Below are 23053 nucleotides of genomic sequence, written 5' to 3'. Positions count from 1 at the left end.
GGCTGAAGCTTCTTGAATCTCTCCACTACTTTAGCCGTGGAGTTGTCCACCGCTTGTTGAGGCACAGGTGGGGGAAATTGTAGGGGCCGATTGGGTGCTGGTGGTGGCACCGCTCGCTATTGTATTATGGTTGAGAACTATGTAGTCATCTGGCCCAACAACTCCTGTTGTTGCTGCATGGTCCGCATCATGGTGGTCATGATGGTATTCACCTCTCCAGCTGCCATATTGGCGGGGGTGCAGCTACAGTAGCTGGGGCAGCTGCTGGCACAGGATTTGGGATGACTCAGGATATTCTTTGCAAAGTAATTGATACCTCGAAGTTTTGAGCTTCAGCTCCATCCGGTAATCCAATTTCCGGAACGACTCGAGGGCCTCTTCCACGATGACCACCCCGGTTGGATCTTGTGTTGACCATGATTGATTGCTGAAAAGAACTTTGTGTTTAATATCTCTACATCTCTTGGCGAGGGGAAAGTTCTAGTTCAACTTAAGCATGTAAGCTATCATTTCTACATTTTTGGTGTAATATCATCAGTGTTGTATCAAGGAAAAGCAACTACTAAGGATAACATATATGATGCATGATATCAGATGTAAGTTTCATAACTAAGAACACTCTTTTTTTTTCTTTTTTTTCAAATTGTAAAACCTAATCTCCCTTTGTTTTTTTGTTTTTTTGTAAGTTTCATAACTAAGAACACTCATTTTTTTAGGGAAATTTACACCTACCACCCCTGAGGTTTGACGAAAGGATATTTTCACCCCTCCATTTTGGAAAATTCTGCGTACCCCCCTGAGGTTTGCAAACGGTAACAAATAAGCCCATTCCGTCAGTTCATGCCTAACACTGTTAAAAATTAGACTTGAACTGACAGTATTGCCCCTACAAGGAAAAAAAAAAAAAAAAACACCTGCAACTCATCTTCCCCAATCGATTTGGGGAAGATAAGTTGCAGGTATCCTTGTAGGGAACACCATGGAACCGATCCTGATTCACTCTGTTTCCTTTCCGTCTTCCATTTGCTTTAGGTTTTAACCCATTTGTATCTGTGTTTCTAGCTTTTGCTTTTAACTCTACGATCAGCTTTATTTATGTTCAGAATCTAGGGTTTGTTAATTGTTACCGTCTTCAAAACTGCATTTTAAGTTCAAAGAGTAATAACTATTGGGATTTTATGCTGCTTTGATTAGGTTAAAAAATTCCGAATTCGTGAGCTGGAGTTGTCATTCACGCAAGGTCGTTGGAACTACGAACGATGGGGGTGGATTTGATCCTGTATCGAGCACAAATGCAAAACCTCCCGGAGTTGAGTTGTGGGCTGTCTTCGATGTCCCTAAGATCAGGTCGATTCAACTTGGAAAAATCTGACCCACACCTTCTCGGGTCTCTTATGTGCTTCAATTAACTTCTATGTCCGTACAATTTCCTCCCCATCTCCTTCTTCTCCGCCCGGGTTTCCTCTTCTTCTTCCTAATCTTCTTCTATTTTTTCTGCTCCACATTTCTTTACACCACAGCCGACAATGGATTCCAGAGAGCTTGAAAAAAATGATGGCAGCCAATGGATTCTGATTCTACGTTGGGTTTGGAAAAATGGGAATAAAAGAAAAGAAATAGGGATCCGATGGTTATTGGGAGGGAAAATGGAAAAGGAAATCAAAGACATGATGGGATCAGAAATGATAAATTAGTTGAGGATGGGTGAGGTCATGGCTGGAATTCAGATTGGGGTTTTGTTTAGACAAGGATGTGGGTTAGATTAGAAGTGAAAAGTAATGGAGAGGAGAATCGGTGATGGTGGGATGAGGGTTTTTAGAATGAAAATGATAAAAAAAATAAAGAGAAAATAATAGGGTTGAAAGGAGAAATAGGGGTTAGTGGAGATTATGGCGGTTTTAGCAGAGATGGGTTTTGAGAGAGGGTCAGTGATGGAGTTTCAAAACTGGAAGATGTATTTGCTTTTGGGCTTGGAACCATCTACTACTTATGCTTCTCCACATTGGAGCTTTTGACCATTCTCGAGTACCCTTAGATATGGTGCTCTGCCACGGGAGGTTGTTTTTACTAAGAACCTAACTCCCTGGTTGAAGTTGCATCCTTGTCAAGATAAAGCTGGGCTTGCTATTCTAATGGACAGACCTTCTATCTATAGCCTGCAACTCATCTTCCCCAAAATCGATTGGGGAAGATGAGTTGCAGGTGTTTTTTCTTTCTTTCTTTTTTTTTTTTCTTGTAAGGGCAATTCTGTCAGTTCAAGTCTAATTTTTAACAGTGTTAGTCATGAACTGACGGAATGGGCTTATTTGTTACCATTTGCAAACCTCAGGGGGGTACGCAGAATTTTCCAAAACTGGGGGGTGAAAATATCCTTTAGTCAAACCTCAGGGGTGCTATGTGTAAATATCCCTTTTTTTTTATTTCAGATTGTAAAACCTAATCTCCCTTTTTTTTTTTTTTTTTCTTTTTTTCTTTTTCTCCTTGTTGTATTGCAGCAATGTCCACCAGTGGGAAGTATAGTTTGATAAGGAAAGCGGCGATCCACAAACCTCCACAGTCTAATCCATCGCCTCCATCACCATCGGCCGTGCCATCCCCTACTTCTAGGTTTGATTCTTCAGCTGAAGACCATGAGTTTGATCAATATTGGTTCTCACGCTATGAGCATGCACGAGATTGGGAGAGGTTCTCTACTAAGAACATTGTGAATGGAAGGGTGGTGCAAGTGGAAGACTTCCACCAGTTCAAGCTTTTTGAGAGATTCAATGCCCTAGGTTGGGCACCGATGTTGTCTCTGACTCTCCCTTGCTATCCAAATCTGATTCAATACTTCTATTGCAATCTTGTACCGGCTTCTAGGGTACAAGGCTTTGGACTTGAGAGTAGGGCGAAAGGGGTGGACATGAAGTTCACTCCAGCTATTTTGGCAGAGATTCTGGGGATACCTAACAGTGATAACAGGTGCTATTACAAGCCTAGGGTAGACATCTCAGATCAGTTTTCTCTGGACACACAGAGGATGGTGTTCAAGGCTCTCACAAGGGTTGAAAACACTCCAAAGTCTGAGGGAAGTTACAAGCCTACAGCTAGGATTTTTGAGTAGGTGCATCTCTTATAATATTTATTCCAAAGGTGGGAATTGGGGTAGCATTTCTATGCTACGGGCATACATCACTTACTATTTGGTGAGGGCAGCAAGGGAGGTCTTGTACTCAACCTACCCTATCTACTTATATAGGTCATGCTTTACCATGCCCAAAACCCTACTGATGGGAATCTGCCCTACGGGAGATTCCTTACTCGAGTATTTGTGCATTTTAGAGTTTCCCTAAATGGGGAATATAAGGGAGGTGATGATCTAAAACCCATTAGTAAAACCTCCATCAAGAAGATGAAGATGCTGGGTGAGCCTGAGAGTGCCTTAGAGGATGAGGATGATGTGGAGGAGGAAATAGAGGGGGAGGATGAGGAAGCTAGAGTTGGTGGTGATGAGGATGAGGCTGGAGATGCTACTGATCAGGATGGCAATCCAGTGGATCCAGTTATACAGCCTGAGGATCTTCCCTCACAGGGCTTCACAGGGGCTTCAACTTCATATGTGCCACCTCCCGCACCAGGGTCTTATGGTTGGGAAGAGCTGATGGCATAGTTTAGTGGTATTCGTACCCACCTTACTCAGGTGTCATCGAGGTGGAGGGTGGTTTCACTGACCTGGGAGGAAGAGTGGGTGCTATCGAGCAGCAACTGAACTTCTGGGATGCTCACTTCTAGGTTAACTCATCTCAGCCACAGCCCCCACCAGAGGATGATACAGCACAGGGATAGCTCAGTCAGTTCTGAGGCATTTAGTCTAGGAGTTTAGGTTTTATTTCTGTTTTGCTTCCAGTATTCCCTTTTATTAGTTCCACCTTTATTTTCCATCTAAGTTGTAATTGGAAGTAGTACTTCCAACCGAACATGATGTAATGGCTAACACCAAATTTTGAATTTTATGAATACCTTATCTTGCTAGTATTATGTTGATCTCTATGGAGTGTTACTCTCAATTTAACTCATGTTTGCTAAGTTTCTATTTGTTTGACTTTCTGTTATTTATTATCTTATGTCCGTTGTTTGTGAATGTAGAAAGAGCTTCTCGCTCTGGTACCAAGCTCTATAACACCCCAAACCACTCCCTGGGAGGATTAGGTAGGTGACCCAAATTGCACGGTAGCAATCTGCCAAACCCCAATGATCCAGAAACTGTTAAGATCATTCACAAACCCACACACCCATAACAATGGATAAAGATAGAAACACAGAGTGCTGCGGAAGCTAATATATACATTAAACCATCAAAGATAAAATATACACAACATTGTTGTGGTTCTTGTTCTCTCACATCTCACACCTGGCAGTCCTAATACTTCCAACCAATAGCTTTACAAAAGAATCAAAAAGGGGCAAGATAACATATGCCCCAAATAAAGCTACCCAAAAAGGGAAAAAGTCATTAAATTCCAATCTACATCAAAAGAATCCCTAGGTTAGAAGAAATCAGCTGCCCGCCCTTCAAGGGCCATCTTTAACAGTCACCGCAATCACCCGCACCAGAGGAATAACCTCCGACCGGGTCCAACCCACATTGTCATAATCAGCATGACTCTCCTGCTCGAAATGAGCCTCCCCGCCATCATGACATCTACCTACAATATCATCTAACAAAAAGAAATATACAAGAGTATAAGCTCCACCGAGCCCGTGAATTAAATATAACCATGCATGCACATGCAAGCACAACCAAATGAGCTCTACATGAGATGGGGTTCTTTTTATTACTAAGCCACCTAGCATCACAACTAAGGTAGGTAAAAGTGCTACTACAATCCCCAATACATGTATCCCTGGTGCGGGCTTCTAACCCTTTCCCGCGATACACCCATTGAGTTATCGAAGAGGCCCAGTCGACTCCAATATGCTCTCAATGGTCAACCCGACCAGCCCTCTGGGATTACTCTGTGAGATCACCCTTCACCATTTCGGTATAACCTTTTCCTTTCTCTGGCATTCAGCCAAGTAATCACCTTTTCGGTGTAACATAATTCTTTTCCTTTTTCTTTTTATATAGGTTCTCCCATAGGCATCCAACACCTTAACCCCTGTTGGCAAGGGTTCCTAGCACGGGTGATGATACTCTAGCCCAATGCATTCTATATGGCACAGTATGAGCCGGGTGGTGTCAACCGCATCCCATTCTACGGGCTACCACATGCCACATTTTCAAGCCAGCAACGGCATCTAATCTAGCATTTCCACAAATATAACATTAACATTCAATTCCAATAGCCATCAGATACGTATCAGAGTCAATAAGAATATAAAGCAATTTAATAAGTAAAACAGTAAATAATGTTGTTGTTGTTGTCATGACTCGTCATTCATTTTACACCTACACCCATGGTGTAATTCCACTCACCTTGTACTAGTCCCGCTTGCTCTTCAGTCAGCTCAATCCCAGCCGACATCTGACACTGCACCTCGAGTTCGGAGTTACAACCTAAGTTAACTGAACAATTAAAATACATCAAACATGGTTTAAAAGTTAGGTTAATGTCCTAGGGTTGGTCTAGGTTTGATTAGATCCAACTTTGAATAGACAAACATTAATTATAATTCTCTGGGACTTTATACTGGGCCTTTGGGTCAAACTCCCAGTACATCACCCAGAGATACAAAGCCCATGTTTTTAAGAGTTTAACAATAAAGTTTTCCTAAACACAGTCCTAACAATCCCATAAAACAATACCAAGGTTCCTAGTTCATGTTGGGCTAAGTTTGTGTTGGGTTTCTAGCTCTATAGGGTCCACTTGTGCACCCAAGGTATGGATGACAACAAGGATTAATGGGGTAGGGTTTTTTAGTCATTTACATGTTCTCCATACTGTTCTAGGCCTGTTGGTGATGGTCCAAAAGGCTGGAAAAAGATGAGGGACCCAACAGCAACACTGGGCGTTTGACTGGGCATTTGGGCCAAACTCCCAATGGAACGCCTAGTGCTTGTAGAACACCGAATTTTGGCTTCAAAATCAGAATTTGGCTGCTGGTTTGACCAAAATTCGACCATGGATGATCTCAGGGGGGTTATAATGCATAAGAAGGGTAAATGTAATGGGGTTATGGAGTTCTAATCAAGGTTTATACATGTAGGTGTTGGGTTTGGTCCATAGTAGACAAGATTGAGCATACATGGCTATGATCAGGCTTGGAATTCAAAATTTACATCATAATAGAGCATGGGTTACCTATGTAATCCTAAAACAGATCTGAATCAAGGTCAATTCATATAAAAACCACCATGCATGTTAGGATCCAAGTCTCAAGCATACTATACACATGATGTACATGCATATAGAGTATGAATACCTATCTAGCATGGCTGAATGATAACAAAATGTACTAACAGATGTGTAAATAGCTTAGATAATGATCAAAACATAATATATAGAGCATGCATGGATGATCCACGGCCATACAAAGCTTCTACATGGTAAATCCTAAGCAAACACACAGAGACAAGGCCACAGAGATCAAGTTTCAGAGGTGAAACACAAAATATAGAAGTGAAATAGGCTGAGGGGAGTGTTCTAAGTTCAAACCCAGATACCTAAGCTGTGGAGAATTCGATCCTAAGCTCCAAGCTCACAATCCCTTCTTCTTTCCTCGTCTACTCTTTTCTCCTTCTCCTTCTCTTTCTTTTCTTCTTCTCTTCTCTCCAACATTGGAAACAGAAGGTAAAATGAAATAAGAGGGTTGGGCCCTCCTATTTATAGGTTCCATAGCACTAAGGCCTGTTTGGCCCTGCTGTCCCAAGCTCAAAAGTACATTTTTAGTCTAATTCTCCCTCATTCTGGCTACCAAGGTGGGGCCCACATGGTTGGGATGATAGGGAAGGGTTCCTATAATTCCTAAGAGGTGTTTTGGGGGTGATTGGTGGCAATGCCCAAGGTCCTTATACATCTGAAATATAAAAATGCAATTCCAAACACTCTGGACGTTTGGGTCAATCGCCTAGTGCATTGCCCAGAGAATGAATCTTTACTGTTTTTACTGTGGCTTTTCACAGGGGTTGAGGCCTCCACTAGGGTATCTCTCCTACACCATTTCCAAGGTAAAATGAACATCTGTATGGGCATGGCCCCCATGTACTCATCAGAGAGAGATTACCTGGAGTTGGAGCTGTACATCAGGCAATGGGCTGAGTAGCTGCATGGGTCTACAACCCATCTTCTCATAGGCATGGTGGATGTCATCAGTGGGGGCTCCCTGTTGACTGTCACCACTGGGGTGATACACCATAGGTCATTGGCATGGGTGGTTTCTGATCCCTGCTCTTTAAGAAAAAATCTAAGTCAGACTGGGGCAGGTTTGACACGGACTCTATTGGATATGGTTCGGACAATGCTCACTTATAGTGAACTATCTCTTTCTTTCTAGGGGTTCGCCTTAGAAACATCTATCTATATCTTGAATAGGATTCCAACTAAGTCTATAGCTAAGACACCCTTTGATTTGTGGAAAGGGCTTAAGCCTAGTATACAACACCTTAGGGTGTGGGGTTGCATAGCCCCCGTGCGAAAGCAACAGATAGATAAATTGGAATCTAGGACTTTAAGGTTCTATTTCTTAGGCTATCCTAAAGGCACGATTGGTTACTATTTCTATGACCCGGTTGGCAAAAAGGTCATCATTAGCAAACATGTTACATTTTTGTAGGAAGAGAAGTTGACCAAGAAAACTGAACATGTAGTTATTGAAGAGTTATTGGATAACTCAGAAACTTCAGTTCCAGAACTAAGACCAATTAAATACCCACTAAAAATCTAACACCTCAAGAACCTCAACATAATGGGAGGGCTATTGGACCACCCATCAGGATAACTCTTCTCTTCTCACAGAAGAAGAGAAAACAGTGGAAGAGTTCTATATGGTGTTAGTTGAATGGGATGATGATATGATAACATACTCAGAGGCTCTTAAGGATGTTGATACCACAAGGTGCCTAGAGGTAATGCGCTCTGAAATCGATTCGATGCATGCCAACAAGGTCTGGACTCTAATTGATTCACCACTTGGCGTTAAGCCTATTGGGTGTAAATGGATCTACAAGAGGAAGAAGGGCACCGATGGAAAGGTTGAACGATTCAAAATGAGACTGGTGGCAAAAGGCTCTGAAATAGATTATGAGAAAACCTTTTTCCCAGTGGCGATGATGAAATCCATTAAGATTTTATTGGCAATCGTCATATACTATGATTATGAGATCTAGCAGATTGATGTGCGGATTGCATTCCTGAATGGATTTCTTCAAGAAGAAATTTACATGCAACCAGAGGGGTTCTCATCCTTGGAGGAAGAAAAAAAAGTATGCAAATTGCAGAGGTCCATCTATGGACTGAAGCAGGCTTCTAGAAGCTGGAAAATCATATTTGATTAATCAATCAAATCATTTAGTTTTGATCAAAACATGGATGAGTCATGTGTTTACAAGAAGATTAGTGGGAGCGCAGTATGTTTTCTAGTTTTATACGTAGATGACATATTGCTCACTGGTAACAATGTAGGGCTTCTCTCATTAGTTAACCAGTGGTTATCCACTTCTTTTTTAATGAAAGACTTTCATGAAGCCAGCTATATCCTTGGGATCAAACTCGTAAGAGATCACCAGAAAAGGATATTAGGATTGTGATAGGCTACCTATATGGAAAAAGTCCTAGCCAGATATAATATGGAGAACTCCAAACAGGGAAGTGTTCCTTTCCAACATAGAGTCAATCTTCCCAATTCTCAATGTCCTTAGTCTCAGATGGACATTAAAGAGATGAGGAAGATTCCCTATGCCTCAACAGTAGGGAGTCTTATGTATGCTATGTTGTGTACGAGGCTGGACATTTGCTATGCAATAGGTATTGTGAGTCATTACCAATCTAATGGGTGGAGGTGTCATTGTGTGGTGGAGTGCAAAACAAAAATCTACAGCCGATCCCAATTTTTAAGAACACCTTGCATTATGTGATGCGGCTAATAAGGTATTTGGGTTAGGAAGCTCCTAACGTTTCTGGAGTAGTCCTTGATCTTGTCAAAGGCCTTATTCCCCTGTTATGTGACAACAGAGGGGCCATTGCACAAGCTAAGAAGCCTAGGGCTCATCAGAGGTACAAGCACATGCGATGGAAGTATCATCTCATCAGAGAGATTATCCAACAGGTCGAGGTGAGTATCTCTAAAGTGGACACTACTGAAAACGTGTCTGATACCATGAAATAAGGTTTGTCTCCTGGAGTGTTTGAAAAACACATTGAGGGCGTGGGCTTAAAATGTATGGGAAGTTGGCTTTGATGTACAAGTGGGAGATTATTGAATTTATGTGTCCATCAAACCCGGTTCGGTCCAGTTCAGTGCGATTTACTTTGTATTTGGGGCTGATGTGGGGCCCATGGCCCCTTAGGGTTTGGGGGCCACTAGGTGGTCCCTCCTTCTATATATGAAAATGGAGATAGAGAGGCAGCCATATACGTGAGCAGCAGCCTCTCCTCCCTAAGTCTCACTCTTGTCTCTCTGACTCTCTCCCTCTTTGATTACGTTAATGAGTGTGTATCTCTTATTAGGAATTCCATCTTGTTCCCTTGGATTTAGAGTGTGGAATCTCCATTGGAGAAAACTATCAAGATTCCTATGATGGAGTGTATGTGGATCGTCAGGAGGCGTGTGACGTTAGTGTTCGTATGGATCGACTCGTGGAACAACTAGATCCTATCCGCTTCGTGGTAACATCAACGACGTAAATACTCTAACCCGTATCGTTTCCATTTAATAGGACGCAAGCTTCCGTCTGATCATGGTAACACTACTCTAACCCTTGAGGACCACTCTCTCTCAAATTGTTTGGGTTGTCTCCTTCTTCAGGAAGAATGTTTTTTTAAGTAGAAATCAAGGGTTTATTGGCTTACTTTAGGTGATTCCAACAATTACTTTTTTCATCATTCGTTGAGGTCCAGACATAGTTGCAACTCCATATTTAAGCTCATCTCTTTGGAAGGAGCCATTTGGAGGATCTCCCGTCTACAAAGCAAGAAGTGCTAACTCATTTACAAAATCAATTCAGGCCTCCTTCTCTTGGTTTGGTCACTGAAATACCATCTCTTATTTAGTTTCGCCAGGTCCCATCTGAGCTCAGAGATGCCTTTGCTTTCTTACCTTCGGAAGATGAGATTCTTTTAGCTATTATCTCTTACAAAGTGTAGAAAGCCCTTGGCCCTGATGGATTTAGTATGGGGTTTTATAAAGCTACTTGAATATTATTCATGTTGATTTGATTAGCATTGTCTAGAGCTTCTTTATCAATTGGGATTTAACAATCAATCTTTTATATGTCTTTCTCCCAAGTATATTTGTGCATCAAAGGTTAGTGACTTTAGGCCAATTTCTTTGAGTAATTTGATCAACAAATTCATTACGAAGCTAATTGTAAATAGGCTGAAATCTGTTATTGGAGATCTAGTGAGGCTCAACTAATCTATTTTTATTCTGGGCAGAAGTATTGCTGATAATATTATGCTTTGACATGAGATTGCTAGGGATTTTAGTAGATCGAATTCCCCTCCTTCTGCAATGATGAAAATTGATATTAAGAAGCCTTTTGATTCTGTTAGCTGGGATTTATTGTGATCGAGGATTCTCAAGCTTATGCAATCCCCCCCCCCCCCCCGGTTGCATTCATTGGATCTTTACTTGCATGTCCACTCTCCATGCCTTAGTCCTGGTTAATGGATCTCATGTTCGATACTTCTCTCCTAGAATGGGTATAAGATAGGGATGTCCCCTCTCTACTCGCTTGTTCATTCTCATTATGGAGGATCTCTCCCGTTTCCTTTATTGGAAGCTTGAACAAAAGCTTTTGGATCCCATGCCTAAATGTAAAGGATTCAATCTAACCCACTTGATTTACGCTGATGCTATTTTTATATTCTTTAGAGCCTCTACTATCTCCTGTAAGGCTATCAAGGATGCAATACAACTCTTTCCGATATGTCGGGCTTTTTATCAATCCTAAAAAACTATGATCTTTATCTCTAGGTTGCCTGATGATGTCTCAAGCGTTGAAAGATATAATGGAATGTGAGTTGTGGCACAAATCACTTATCTTAGACTCCCTTTGATCTCTTTCAGATTTTCTTTAGATCAATGTACTCCCATTCTAGATAGGCTCAAAAGAAGTTTCAAATATGGAAAAACAAACTTCTCTCCTTTGCGGTAGATTGGAGTTGATTAGGCCGTGATGCAGCCTTCATTGCTCTATTGGTATTATTCTTTGAGAAGTCTAGGTTATTATTTCATTAATAATCTTGAAGTATTTATACAAGAGGAAGGGTTAGTAACCCTTGACGATTCATGATAGATATTGTACATGTAATAACAATATGAACAGGAAAGAAATCCTAGAAAATAGGAAAGAAAAACCTAGAGGAAATAAATCCATAACCGTATATAGAGTTTCCATTTACATGGGACTCTATATAAGTCAATACACCCCTCAAGATGGAGAATCAAGGCAGCGAATCTTCAGTTTGTCCCATAAAAATTGGAAGCGCGCTGTAGGTAACGGCTTTGTGAGAGCATCGACGAGTTGATCGGTTGTTGAAAATAACTAAACCAGCAGTTGATGCTTAGCAACACGATCCTGAACAAAGTGAAAATCAATTTCTATAAGTTTGGTACGGGCATGGAAAACCAGGTTTGCAAATAAATAAGTAGCCCCAATGTTGTCACACCATAGAAGTGGGGGACTCAGCAGTGCAACTCCTGACTCAGTGAATAAGGACTCAAGCCAAACAAACTCAGCAGCAGCATCGGCCAAGGCTTTGTATTCTGATTTCGTAGATGACTGGGCAACCGTCTGTTACTTCTTGGACTTCTAAGAAATGAGGTTAGGGCCAAGAAAGATAGCATAAGCTCCTGTAGATTTGCGATCATTACTGCTACCGGCCCAGTCTGCATCAAAATAGGCCTGGAGAGTGAGATCCTTGGACCGACTAATTAAAAGACCATGATGTCAGGTTGCCTTCAAGTAACGCAAGATACGTTTGACTAGAGACCAATGGTGGTCCGTGGGTGAATGCGTCTATTGGCATACACGATTGATGGCAAAGGCAACGTCAATCGTGTAAGAGTGATATATTGAATAGCACCCATAATAGACCGATATTTTATAGCATCAAAATATGGTGCACCCTCTACATCGGAAGGGGTTAAAGACATAGCCATAGGAGTTGAACACAGATTGCAATCCATCATACCAGTCCGGTTCAATAAATCAGCCACATACCAGGATTGAGAGAGTAAAAGTCCCTTATAGCTGTAGGAGGCCTCAACACCCAAAAAAAAGGATAGTGGTCCAAGATCCTTGATCAAAAATTTAGAAGACAATTGACTAAGGAGAGAGGTGACCTAATCAACTAAATTGCTTGTGACCAAGATGTCATCCACATAAATAAGCACATAAACGGTATGACTTGCATCTTTAAAAATAAATAAAGAAAGATCCATTTGAGATGCTCGAAAGCCAAGTTGAAGAAGGTACTATGAGAGGTAGTGAAACCAAGCATGAGGGGCTTGTTTCAGCCCATATAAGGAGCAATGAAGCTTACAAACATAACCCGGATGGGTGGTGTCAACAAACCCTGGAGGTTGCACCATATATACATCCTCAGAAAGAACACCATGTAAAAAGGTGTTGTGCACATCAAGTTGTCGAACCGGCCAACCTTGGGACACTTCAAGTGATAAAATGGATCGAATAGTGGTGGTTTTGACAACCAAGCTGAATGTTTCAAGATAATCTATTCCAGGTTGCTGATGAAAGCCCTTTGCAACCAATCGAGCCTTATACCGTTCAAGTGAACCATCTGTAGACACCTCATTTTGTCTTTTCCCCCGAAGGTTTCCCATAACGATGATGAGTACCCCTAAGGCCTAGAGCCGGTGTATATGTGGATGTAGCGTCAATATGCACTGCCCGAATTCGTATACCGATCATCCATTCCCCTTGCCAGAGCCCAAACCAGAGCCTCCAAGCCCTCCAAGAACCCCTCAAATGGCTAGCCCAGACCCTAACCCAAACAACCTATTACATATCTGTCGACACTGAACTTGGATCGACACTCAAAGGCCCCGAGATGACACTAAACCCACCTTCCACTTACATCGAGCCATACCCTCTCACTGTCGAACAGAACATTCTTACTGTCTAACCTATTTCGACATTCAGTTAATGGCACTCGACACTCAAAAATCAACCCTCGATGTCAAGTCTTGTTCATCGACAACCACTCGATGTTGACTATACCCCACTTCGATGTCGACTTGGGCAGCAGGAGGCATGGTGCTCAGGTTTTATTTTGATTCCCTATTTCATTTGGCTTGAAACAAATTCAAGAAGGTTTAATGGGTCATCAAGAAGCTCGAGGCAATTCTTCTCCCTAGTGTTGAGGGATCTCAGGGATTTGGTGCCAGCTTGCAAAGGCCGGGTAACTACAATGGCAGATTTATTGGGCTCTAGAAGGTTGAACCTCTCTTCTCCCCAAGGTAGGACAAGATCTTTGATAGAAGTTTTTTGGTGCCCTCCCCAAACTAGTTAGTTCAAAATTAACATTGACGGATGTGCTCTTGGCAATCCTGAGAAGGCGGGCGCAGGAGGGGTTATCAGAAGTTGTAATGCCAAGGTGGTCTCCTCTTTTAGAGCTTTGCTCGGGGTTTCTACAATTTTTTGGGCACAGTTTTAGGTGCTGATTTGGGTTTGGAGCATGCTAGAGATCTTCACCTTTCCAAGGTTTGGATCGACTCGACAGCAGTAGTGTTTATGGTTTTGAAGCAGATGGTTCCCTAGTTAGTTTGGCAGCAATGCATGGACTGCTTTACAGGGTTTTCTTAGGGACATCGAGTGGAAAATCACTCACTGATTTCGGGAGGCCAACGCAGTTGAAGATTACCTTGCAAAGTCGGTTGCAAAGCTTGAGATTTCATCTCCCATTGCTTCTTGGCCAGGCCTTGTAGTAGAGGATCTCAGAACTGATGCTCAGGGGAGACCAAGATTTCGGTTGTGCTAATTTCTGGGTTTATTTTTTTCTTGTCTTCTTGTTCACTAGTTGGCTTTACTGTTGATGGCATTGTGGTAGGTGGGGTCGTTCCAATTGATTTTGTTGTTTGTTTCTAGTTTTTCCTGTCTGTTTGTACTCATTATATTTTCTTTTTAATGTATATATGGGAAAAAGATCTCTGTCTGGGAGTGTGGCCTACGCCAGCACTCCCATGAGTCTATCTCTTTCCTCCCCATATGAAAAGACACCTCTGCCCCCTTGTTTTAAGGAGGAGAGAGATAGACACATGGGAGTGCTGGCGTAGGCCACTCCCGAACAGAAAACTGCTTCCCTATATATATATATATATATATATACGTGACCTTTTAGCAGAAAAAAAAAAAAAAAAAAAAAACTTCGTTGCTGATGCATTATCCAAAAAAGCTTCTCCTTTCTTTAAAATTAAATGAAATCCGGTGGGATGCAGAGGATCGGTCAAGATTTAGATTCATATAATTGTTCTTTCTTTGTTGATGGTTCTTTCCTTCTACTAATGGCAATGCCGAAAGTGAAGGATAGACTCATTAATTAGTTTTGTTTTCTTTTCCGGAGGCATCCAGATATGTCTGGATGTATATATTGTACATTCCTTCTATATTAATATATATTTTGATGACTTTAGAAAAGGGGAAAAAAAATCTGGACTAAATATGGCATTGAAAAAAAAATGGTGAACCACAATGGCACAGCTCCCTCCGTTTGGAATGAATTCTAACAAACCTTGTGGTGAGAGAGCTTATTGGGTTCACGCTACCATAACCCAGGAAAAATAATGGAAAACAACATATTCTCTCTCTCTCTCTCTCTCTCTCTCTCTCTCTCAGATTTTATTCATACAAACAGAATTGGCATCATTAAACAAGTTCCTCTTCAACTAACAGTGTATCCCAAAAGTTGAAATCCGAAAAGAAGTCATCATTCCAACCTATGCTACCTTCTTCCAAAGAAGTTTCGTTTCCAACTTCTATCATTGGCTGCAAATCTTCAACCCAGAGACTTCTAATCAGATCTTCTGCACATTCACTAATACAGCCTGTCTTGCCTTTCTCCAATTCTTTATCTAAAGAGTCGCTTTCCTGTTCTACCCTAGTGTCCCCTTGAATACTAAGGAGAATAGGACATGTTTCTCTTGAATTACTAGTAGTACCTGCATTAATAGCAGATAAGTCAGGCGAGGTTGAAGTAGATAATCTTCTTCCCAACAGCCAAGGTGAACTTTTGGGGAAGGTCCATGGCCGAGGCTTTATGACTTCGACTTTCTTGCTTACAGGACTTCTGGCTTCCATCACTTCCTGTTTCGAAGCAGGTGTCTTTCCGGTGAAATGAGTGTTCCAGTAATTCTTGATATCGTTGGCCGTCCTTCCCGGAAGCCTACCAGCGATTAAGGACCATCTACATATACCAAGTTACAAAACATCATAACCCAAAAGGAAGGACCGAACATCTAGTAGGGGGGGGGGGGTGGAACTGACCACCCTACACCCTGCCCGAACACACTACCTGGGTGGAGTCCACTCTCCCTATTAGAGGAACTTAGAGAAATAGATTGGGCAGGAAATGAAGCAGATAATTTTTCAACGTACGGCTGGTAAATTCTTACTCAGGGTTCAAAGGAGGGATGCAAGTTTGTCTTAACAAGCTAGAGCTCGCCAAAAGGGATCATTATCTGCTACTAGAACTGCAGCGCTGCTATACTTATGGTGTAGCACTGCAGGTGCCATATGTACACAGTGGCCCCACATGACACACAAGGCACCTGTAGCGCCACACGATGAGTACAGCAGCACTGTAGTTACAGCAGCAGATAAAAACCCTGCCAAAAGCCCACTGCGCAGGCCAGGATTGAGATTCCTAAGCCTTTTAAGTCTTTAATAGACACACTTTGCAATTTTCCTTATCTATCACGGTAGGCCTAACAACCAAATTATTGACCTCAGAAATTGATGCAGACAAAGACACTGCTTCTTAATGATCAATATATGATCACGAGCCAGTGGAGAGACACATGAGATTGTTATCACTATCACATCCAAAAAAAAATAAGGGAGGAAATAGAAGAAAAGTTTTAGCAAAGTACGGTGACGTGCATGATACACGGGATTTAGACTTGGGATTCAAACTTGATTCCACAAGCAATCTTCTTGGTAGCTTGTGAATTTGCATATTTAGATTGATTCAACCATTGAAGATTCACTGATATAGTATTTGAAGCATTAAAAAAAAAAAAAAAAAAACCAGTAAACTAGCTCCGGGAAAGAAGGAAAAAAAAAGTATATGAAGCATTAAAAACAGAACATAAGAGGTTGCACTGCCTGTTGCCTAAGAGCTTGTGAAGCCTGAGGAGGAGGTCAACTTCATCTTGTGTCAACTCTCCTCTTTTGATATTGGGGCGGAGATAGTTTAACCATCTCAACCTGCAGCTCTTTCGGCATCTTCTTAGACCTGAAAAGAAAGACTTCCTTAATTTAGTGCCTTTTTTTTTCTTAAGTTTCCAACAGATAAGTCTCTCTCTTTCTCTCTCAAAAGGGAAGAAACAGCACCCAATACCTGCTCTAAGGGGAATTTGGCGCCACTTTCCTTCTCCATACTTCTCAATGCATTGGCGTAGAAGATGATCTTCTTCTTTAGTCCAAGTACCTTTTCTCAGTGCCAACTGCCTATCCATCGTATATCATTTGGTAACTTGTCCATGACATTGAAGGGTACCTAACCTATTTATAGATGGGTAGAGTTTGAAATGTCAAATGAAGTTGTGCTAATTATTTTCACTGACTGTTGTCTTATATGGACAATTAATTAAGCTCTGCATAAATTAAATTTTAATTATCATTTGAAATCCCCCTATCAGTTGGGTTTTTACCCCGACCTCAAGGTCAAAAGAGTAAAATTAATTACTCACTCACGTGCACACGTGTGGTAACTTCTTGTCTTTTTTTTATTTTTTGATAGGTAATATCGCTTTATTGAAAGAAAAGAGAGAAATTATACAAAAAATACAAAAAACAAGAGAAGAAACAACTAAAGAACTTTAACACAAATAGAACCATGAAAGGGAGACAAAGCCCACATGACAAGTACTCACTTAAGGATAAACAAACGCTAAACTCATAGTGGATCGAGAAGGAAAGAACCAAAAAGATCTCATCAATGGTTTGACCATGAAACAAGAATACCCCATTTTTTAACCAAGAAACAATTTCTCCCGGATCTCCTACCCTTGAGCACCAGCCCATTGGATCTCTCTTTAACATCCCGCTGAATATCTAGGAGAACCTTGGGGATGTTCTTCGATCTTTGGCAAAAGATCCACACATTCCTTTCATTCCAAAGATGGAAAATAGTAGAACAAAATGCAAGACAAAAAATTCTATCAATAGGATCCTCACCGAACTCAGTAGCCACCCAATCTGCTTCCAAGGAAACTGATGATATACTCCATCTAGAAGGGGAGCAAAGATGGCGAATCTCCTGCCAAACGATCTTGGAAAATGGGTACAAGAAGAAGAGGTGATCTCTATCATCAGTACCAGAAGAGCAAAGGCAACAAGTAGACAGTTTGATGATATTTCTTCTTCTAAGTTGATCGACCATTGGAAGAGCATCCACCATACATCGCCAAGAAGTAAAGGACTATCTAGGAATATTGCCAACAAACCATATAGCTTTAGACCAAGGAACAGTTGCATTTCTTTGTCGAAGAACATTCCATGCTGATTTTGTCGAGAACTGACTAGAAGAGGAAGGTTTCCACATGACTCTACTCCGAACCTCCACATTGAGACGATTGATGGAAGGGAGAGCAGACCAAATGTGCACCAAATCAATGGTGGGGGAGAGCACCGAAGCCCAAACGCCATCACGCAAAGTGGAGTGGATAGTCTCCAACCTTTCCATATTCGAATCCCATCACAAACGTCGCCATAAGTCTTCACTAGAATACCATGCGGATGCCAAGGATCTAACCATAATTTAGTCTTCTCACCATTCCCGATGATATGTTCAATTAAACCTTCTGCCCTGAATCTGAGTTTCATAATTTTCCTCCAAACCCAAGAACAATCTTTAAGGGCTTTGACACTCCAAAGAGATTCGGCCTTCAAATATCTATGATAAACCCACTTTACTCATAAATAATCTTTCTTAGAAGTAATCCACCAAACCTGCTTCATAATCCCTGATAAATTCAAATCTTAATTCTTTGAATGCCCAATCCCCCTTCAGATGTTGGAGTACAAACCTTCTCCCATGCAATGTTGTGGATTTTTTTCTCCAACGAAGGCCTAGACCATAGGAAATTAAAAAAAATAGATTCCAACTTCCTCAAGACCTTACCAAGAAGACCAAAGATTCCAGACCAATAAATGTAATCCCCCTTGAAGCACAGAATTAATGAGCAGTAATCGCCCAACATGAGACAAAAACCTACACTTCCATCCCTCCAATCTTTTCTTCACTAATTCAAAAAAGGGAGAGCAGTCTGACAAAGTTAATTTAGAAGAGAGCAAAGGAACACTAAGATACCTAATAGGAAGATTAGCTTCACGAAAGCTAGTCAATTGAACTAACAATTGGCAAACTTCAAGAGTGATCCCCCCTAAAATGATAGCTGACTTTGTTGTATTTAACTTCAGCCCTGAGCAGTCTGAAAAAACACCAAGGATGTGCATAATCTCTGAAACTGAAGCTACCTATGCTTTCACAAAAATCCAAAAATCTTGAAGTCGTCCGCAAATATAAGGTGAGAAAGAAGCAAAGCCTTGCACTTGGGAAGGAGAAGGATCTTTCCCTCACAAGCGAACTTCCCCAAAAGAACTGACAACGCCTACTTAACAATGGTAAAGAGTAGAGGAGACATGGGATCCCCTTATCTAATACCATTCTTTCCGGAAAAATAACCAGCTCTACCATTAACAAGAATAGAGAACATAGATGATTCCAAACAAGCATGCACCCAGCCAACAAATAATCTTGAAAATCCCATCCAGATCATAACATCATAAAGAAAAGGTCTACTAATCGAATCATAAGCCTTGTGAAGGTCAATCTTCAAGATTGCAGGGGAGAAGCAGTTCTTATGATGGATTCCATGGGCAATATCTGACACACAAGGATGTTATCAAGGATGGATTAACCATGAATGAAGGCCGATTGATGATGAGGGACAAGACTACCAATCACTTTTCGCAACCGATTCACAATAATTTTATATATGAACTTATAAATCAGATTGCAAAGAGCAATAGGTTTGAAGCTAGCAAAGTCTAAAGACTACGAAGACTTGGGAATAAGGCAAATAAAAGTGGAATTAACTAACCTTGGAAGCAAAGAATTAGAGAAGAACCACTTCACAGCATCCACCACCTCGCTACCCAAAAGCTCCCAATTCGCTCGCCTTAAAGAACTAACATCGAAACCATCGTGACCCGGAGCCTTTCTATCTTTAAAGGCAAAGACAGCCGCTTTTATTTCATCATCCAAAACTTCAGCCACTAACCCACTTTGCATATCCGGGGAAAAAAGAAGGAGAAGAAGAAGTGGGAGGTAGGTCTCGTGATTGTCATATGGTCACTAGAATTGTATCTTGCATTAGGCTGGAAATGGGTTTGTGACCGACAGACTATTACTTCGGTATCACATCCATCGTACTCTTGTATGTGTATGTGTAAGCTAGAGGGGGCAAGAGGATAACCGGAGCCATTGTGATTTGACACTATGGACTCGACCTCTGGCTTATGCATGTGCGTACCTTATCATGCATGTAGTTGTATGCTGGTTAAGATGTTTTGAACACAGTACTACGACCCTTACCGACAGGGGTTTAAGTATCGGGCAAGCCCCACGGGTCCTGACCATCTTTCGGGGTAGCCCGTCATGAGGTTGAGGTGCTAACCGTGATTTCAAACTAAATGCCAGAATGGGGTTTGTATAGGGAGTTTTCGGACAATCTTAGGGAGGAGTCTAGTACCACAGGCTTCCATAGTAGTTCAGGTTTGTCATCGTCGATTTGTCATCTGTTTTATGGCACCAATGTCGGGGATGCTACCCATGGGTTACAGTAGTACTTCACCCAGACTTAGGCATTTGTTGTTAGGTGGATAATAATAAAAATGAATTCATTCCTATGCATGAGTGTAAACTGAATCTGATGTACGAATTGTCCTGGGTGTATGGACGTTGTGGGATTCGTTTATCAAGTTTGGGTTGCGTCCTTGTGAGATGTGCATTCATGAATTGTTGCGTATACTTATGTGGTCTAATTCTCTTGCAGGGCTTAGTAAAACTCATCCCTCATGGAATCTTTTTTTTTTTTAAGATTTTGATGCAGAGCATGTTATTGCCGGTGGGCACCGATGATATCGTGGTTATGGTTGATCATGGAGACGATTGATGAGTTCCAGAGTCCGAGGAACATGGAGCTAATTGAGGATGTGAAGAGCATACCTATAGCGCACTGTGATCGAGGATATGGTCCTCAAGAACTGTTTCTCCTTATTTTCAGTTTTGTGATGTTTTGGTGGGCTTGGCCCCAACCTTATTTACAGTTTTATCTTGGATGTAATAACTTGGATTTAATTACTACTTATGTCTGTTTGAAAACTTTGGATGTTTAAAGGATAACTCACACATTGCTATGTATATATTATCACAATTTAGCTTCCGCATTCAGATTTATTCCTATATATTCTATTTTTTGTTGCTTCAATTATATTGGTGTTGGGTTAAGGACTGTAAGGGCTGACTACTACTTCTATGATCTTGGTGACATTGGGTTGCATGTGTGCATTCCCGTCGCATCACCCTAGTCGTGGAAAGTGGGGCGTGATAAAGTTTTCCTCGCATAGAAGATGGTCACCCACCATCCTAGATTCCTAGGGTTCACAAACTCCTCCTAAGCTTTTAGTGTGTTCCAAAATACACTCCCCATACTTATTCCAGCCCTCTCCTGCCTCTCAGTGAAAAATTCGATCCTAATTTTATTACGGGAAAATTACACTGCCACTCCCTGAGGTTTGTACTAAATACAATACGACCCCCTATGTTTTCAAAATATACACCCAGTACCTTTAAGTGGACGGTGTTAAGTATAAAATTAAAATGAAAATTTTACCCTTCAATTAAAATAGCCCTATTCTAATTTTTTATTCTTTTAACATAAAAAAGTGGGACCCACCACTATTCTTCCTCTTCTTTCTTCTTCAACCACCGCCCCACCACCACTGCAACCTTCATCCCACTCCTTACAATCAAAGCATCACAGAGGATGAAGGCTTGCACAGAGGAAGAAACGAAGATCGAGTAGAAGGTGAGGAAGTATTAAAGGAATACTGGCTACGATAGTATAGAGCTTCAATCGAATTTTTTTTTTATAATTGCTTCAATCGAATTCCATCGTTCCATAGATAATAATATGTCACATTCAAGAGCTCAGTGAACCAATAAGAAAACCTGTGTCCAATTGAGGTTTTTATTCATAAGAAAAAAAGAGACTCAAAGGCAAGAGAACCCAATTTACAGTTCTCGATTTCTTCTTCTACGCAAAGAGTTGAAGAGCTCCCTCTCTTTATCTCAAAGCTCAAACGCTTAACTTCTATAAATTCTGAAAATTCCTCTTCCTTCTCACTAAGAGATTATATGTTGATTCAAAAATAAGAAAAATGAAAACAACGAATTAGGTAGTTCCAGTGCAGTCGTGCCTGAAGCAGCGAATGGCCAACCAGTTTAACACGACAACCAATCTTGTGAGTACTAATGAAAGCTGAAAGAGACCCTACAAAAGCTAACAGAAGTGGACTCAAAAGAAACCCCTTTCCGTGCCGCATATCTGAGAACGCCATCAATCCATCCGCAAAATCTTGAACAATCAATAGCTTCTTCATCAATCTCTTAGGTTCTAGTTTTTGCATCTCTGTCGCTTCCTTGCTATACCCTTCACCTCTCAATGCCGCAATCTCGATCCTATATTTTAGTCGACCTTCTTCCTCATCAATCTTCTTCAGATCCCTAGTTTTCAAAGTAATACTACCGAAATACTCGATGAACTCCGCTCAAGAGCTAATTTTCTATAGCCTTGACAAGTGCTTACTGTCGATCAGATCCACTTTGGCCAACCAATCAAACTGCTCGATGAAGTAATACAGAGTCTCACCCCCGTAAGCGAGGACGGAAAGGATTAACTCTTCATTAGAATCGAAATTCAAGTTCCTCAGAGCGTTCAAATCCTGAACGAATTTACCTAATCCAAAGGCTTTACGGCTAACGCTGACACTCGATTCGAAGCTCTTGAGACGACGGCTTAGAGGGAGGGTTTCGGGGAGCACCGAGGAAACGAGGATGATCTTGGATGCGAATCGAAAGATCTTGAGGAGCTTGTCGACGCCATCTCTCTTGGCGAGGTAGGCTTCGAGATGATTCAGGAAATCTCTCTCTTTCGATGATTTCACGGAATTGGTTTTTGGGTTTTGTAATGGATGAGCATTTGATTCCATGGAGATTTACAAAGAAGAGATTTATTGAGACTGGTCACCTTATAATTTGGGATTCGGATTCCGCCATTATAGTATTGGAAGTTGTAGACTTGGTAGTAGTAGTAGACCGACGAAGAATTCAGCAGATCGCCACAGCAAGAATCTGAGGCAAGTCGTCGGTGATGGGCTTGAAGATGGTCTGAGGCAGATGAACCCTAAACCCACGTTGGATTCGAGTAGCAGGGGAAGGGGGTGTGAAGTTTGGGCTGCCCTATGGGCAAAATGGTAAACTCACATCCCATTAAGGTTATATTTTTCATTTTAAAACATCAATGGCCAACACGTCAGCAACTAACGGGAATGCTTTAACGCAGTGGTGCTGAATGTAACAAGTACCTTAAACTCAGGGGGTCAGGG

The 23053-nt window shown here is 41.4% G+C and overlaps 2 protein-coding genes across 2 annotated transcripts; both read right to left on the bottom strand.

The window, feature by feature from the left end:
* Positions 1–15025: 15025 nt before the first annotated feature.
* On the bottom strand, positions 15026–16836 carry LOC122650561 (transcription factor MYB1-like). The gene is made up of 3 exons (XM_043843965.1): positions 16719–16836; positions 16484–16613; positions 15026–15563 (listed from the first exon to the last, which is right to left on the bottom strand). Exons 1-3 carry the CDS (start codon positions 16834–16836, stop codon positions 15026–15028), a joined length of 786 nt encoding a protein of 261 aa, XP_043699900.1.
* A 4975-nt stretch (positions 16837–21811) lies between these two features.
* LOC122650560 (peroxisomal membrane protein 11A-like) lies at positions 21812–22674 on the bottom strand. The gene is given in 1 exon segment (XM_043843964.1): positions 21812–22674. A coding segment is annotated over 1 exon segment (846 nt). The 5' UTR covers positions 22658–22674.
* Positions 22675–23053: the final 379 nt, after the last annotated feature.

Source organism: Telopea speciosissima, chromosome 2 (assembly GCF_018873765.1).
Source record: "Telopea speciosissima isolate NSW1024214 ecotype Mountain lineage chromosome 2, Tspe_v1, whole genome shotgun sequence".
Taxonomy (NCBI): Eukaryota; Viridiplantae; Streptophyta; class Magnoliopsida; order Proteales; family Proteaceae; genus Telopea; species Telopea speciosissima.
The sequence above is the reverse complement of the archived record's forward strand: the minus strand, read 5'-3'. Positions and strand labels throughout refer to the sequence as shown.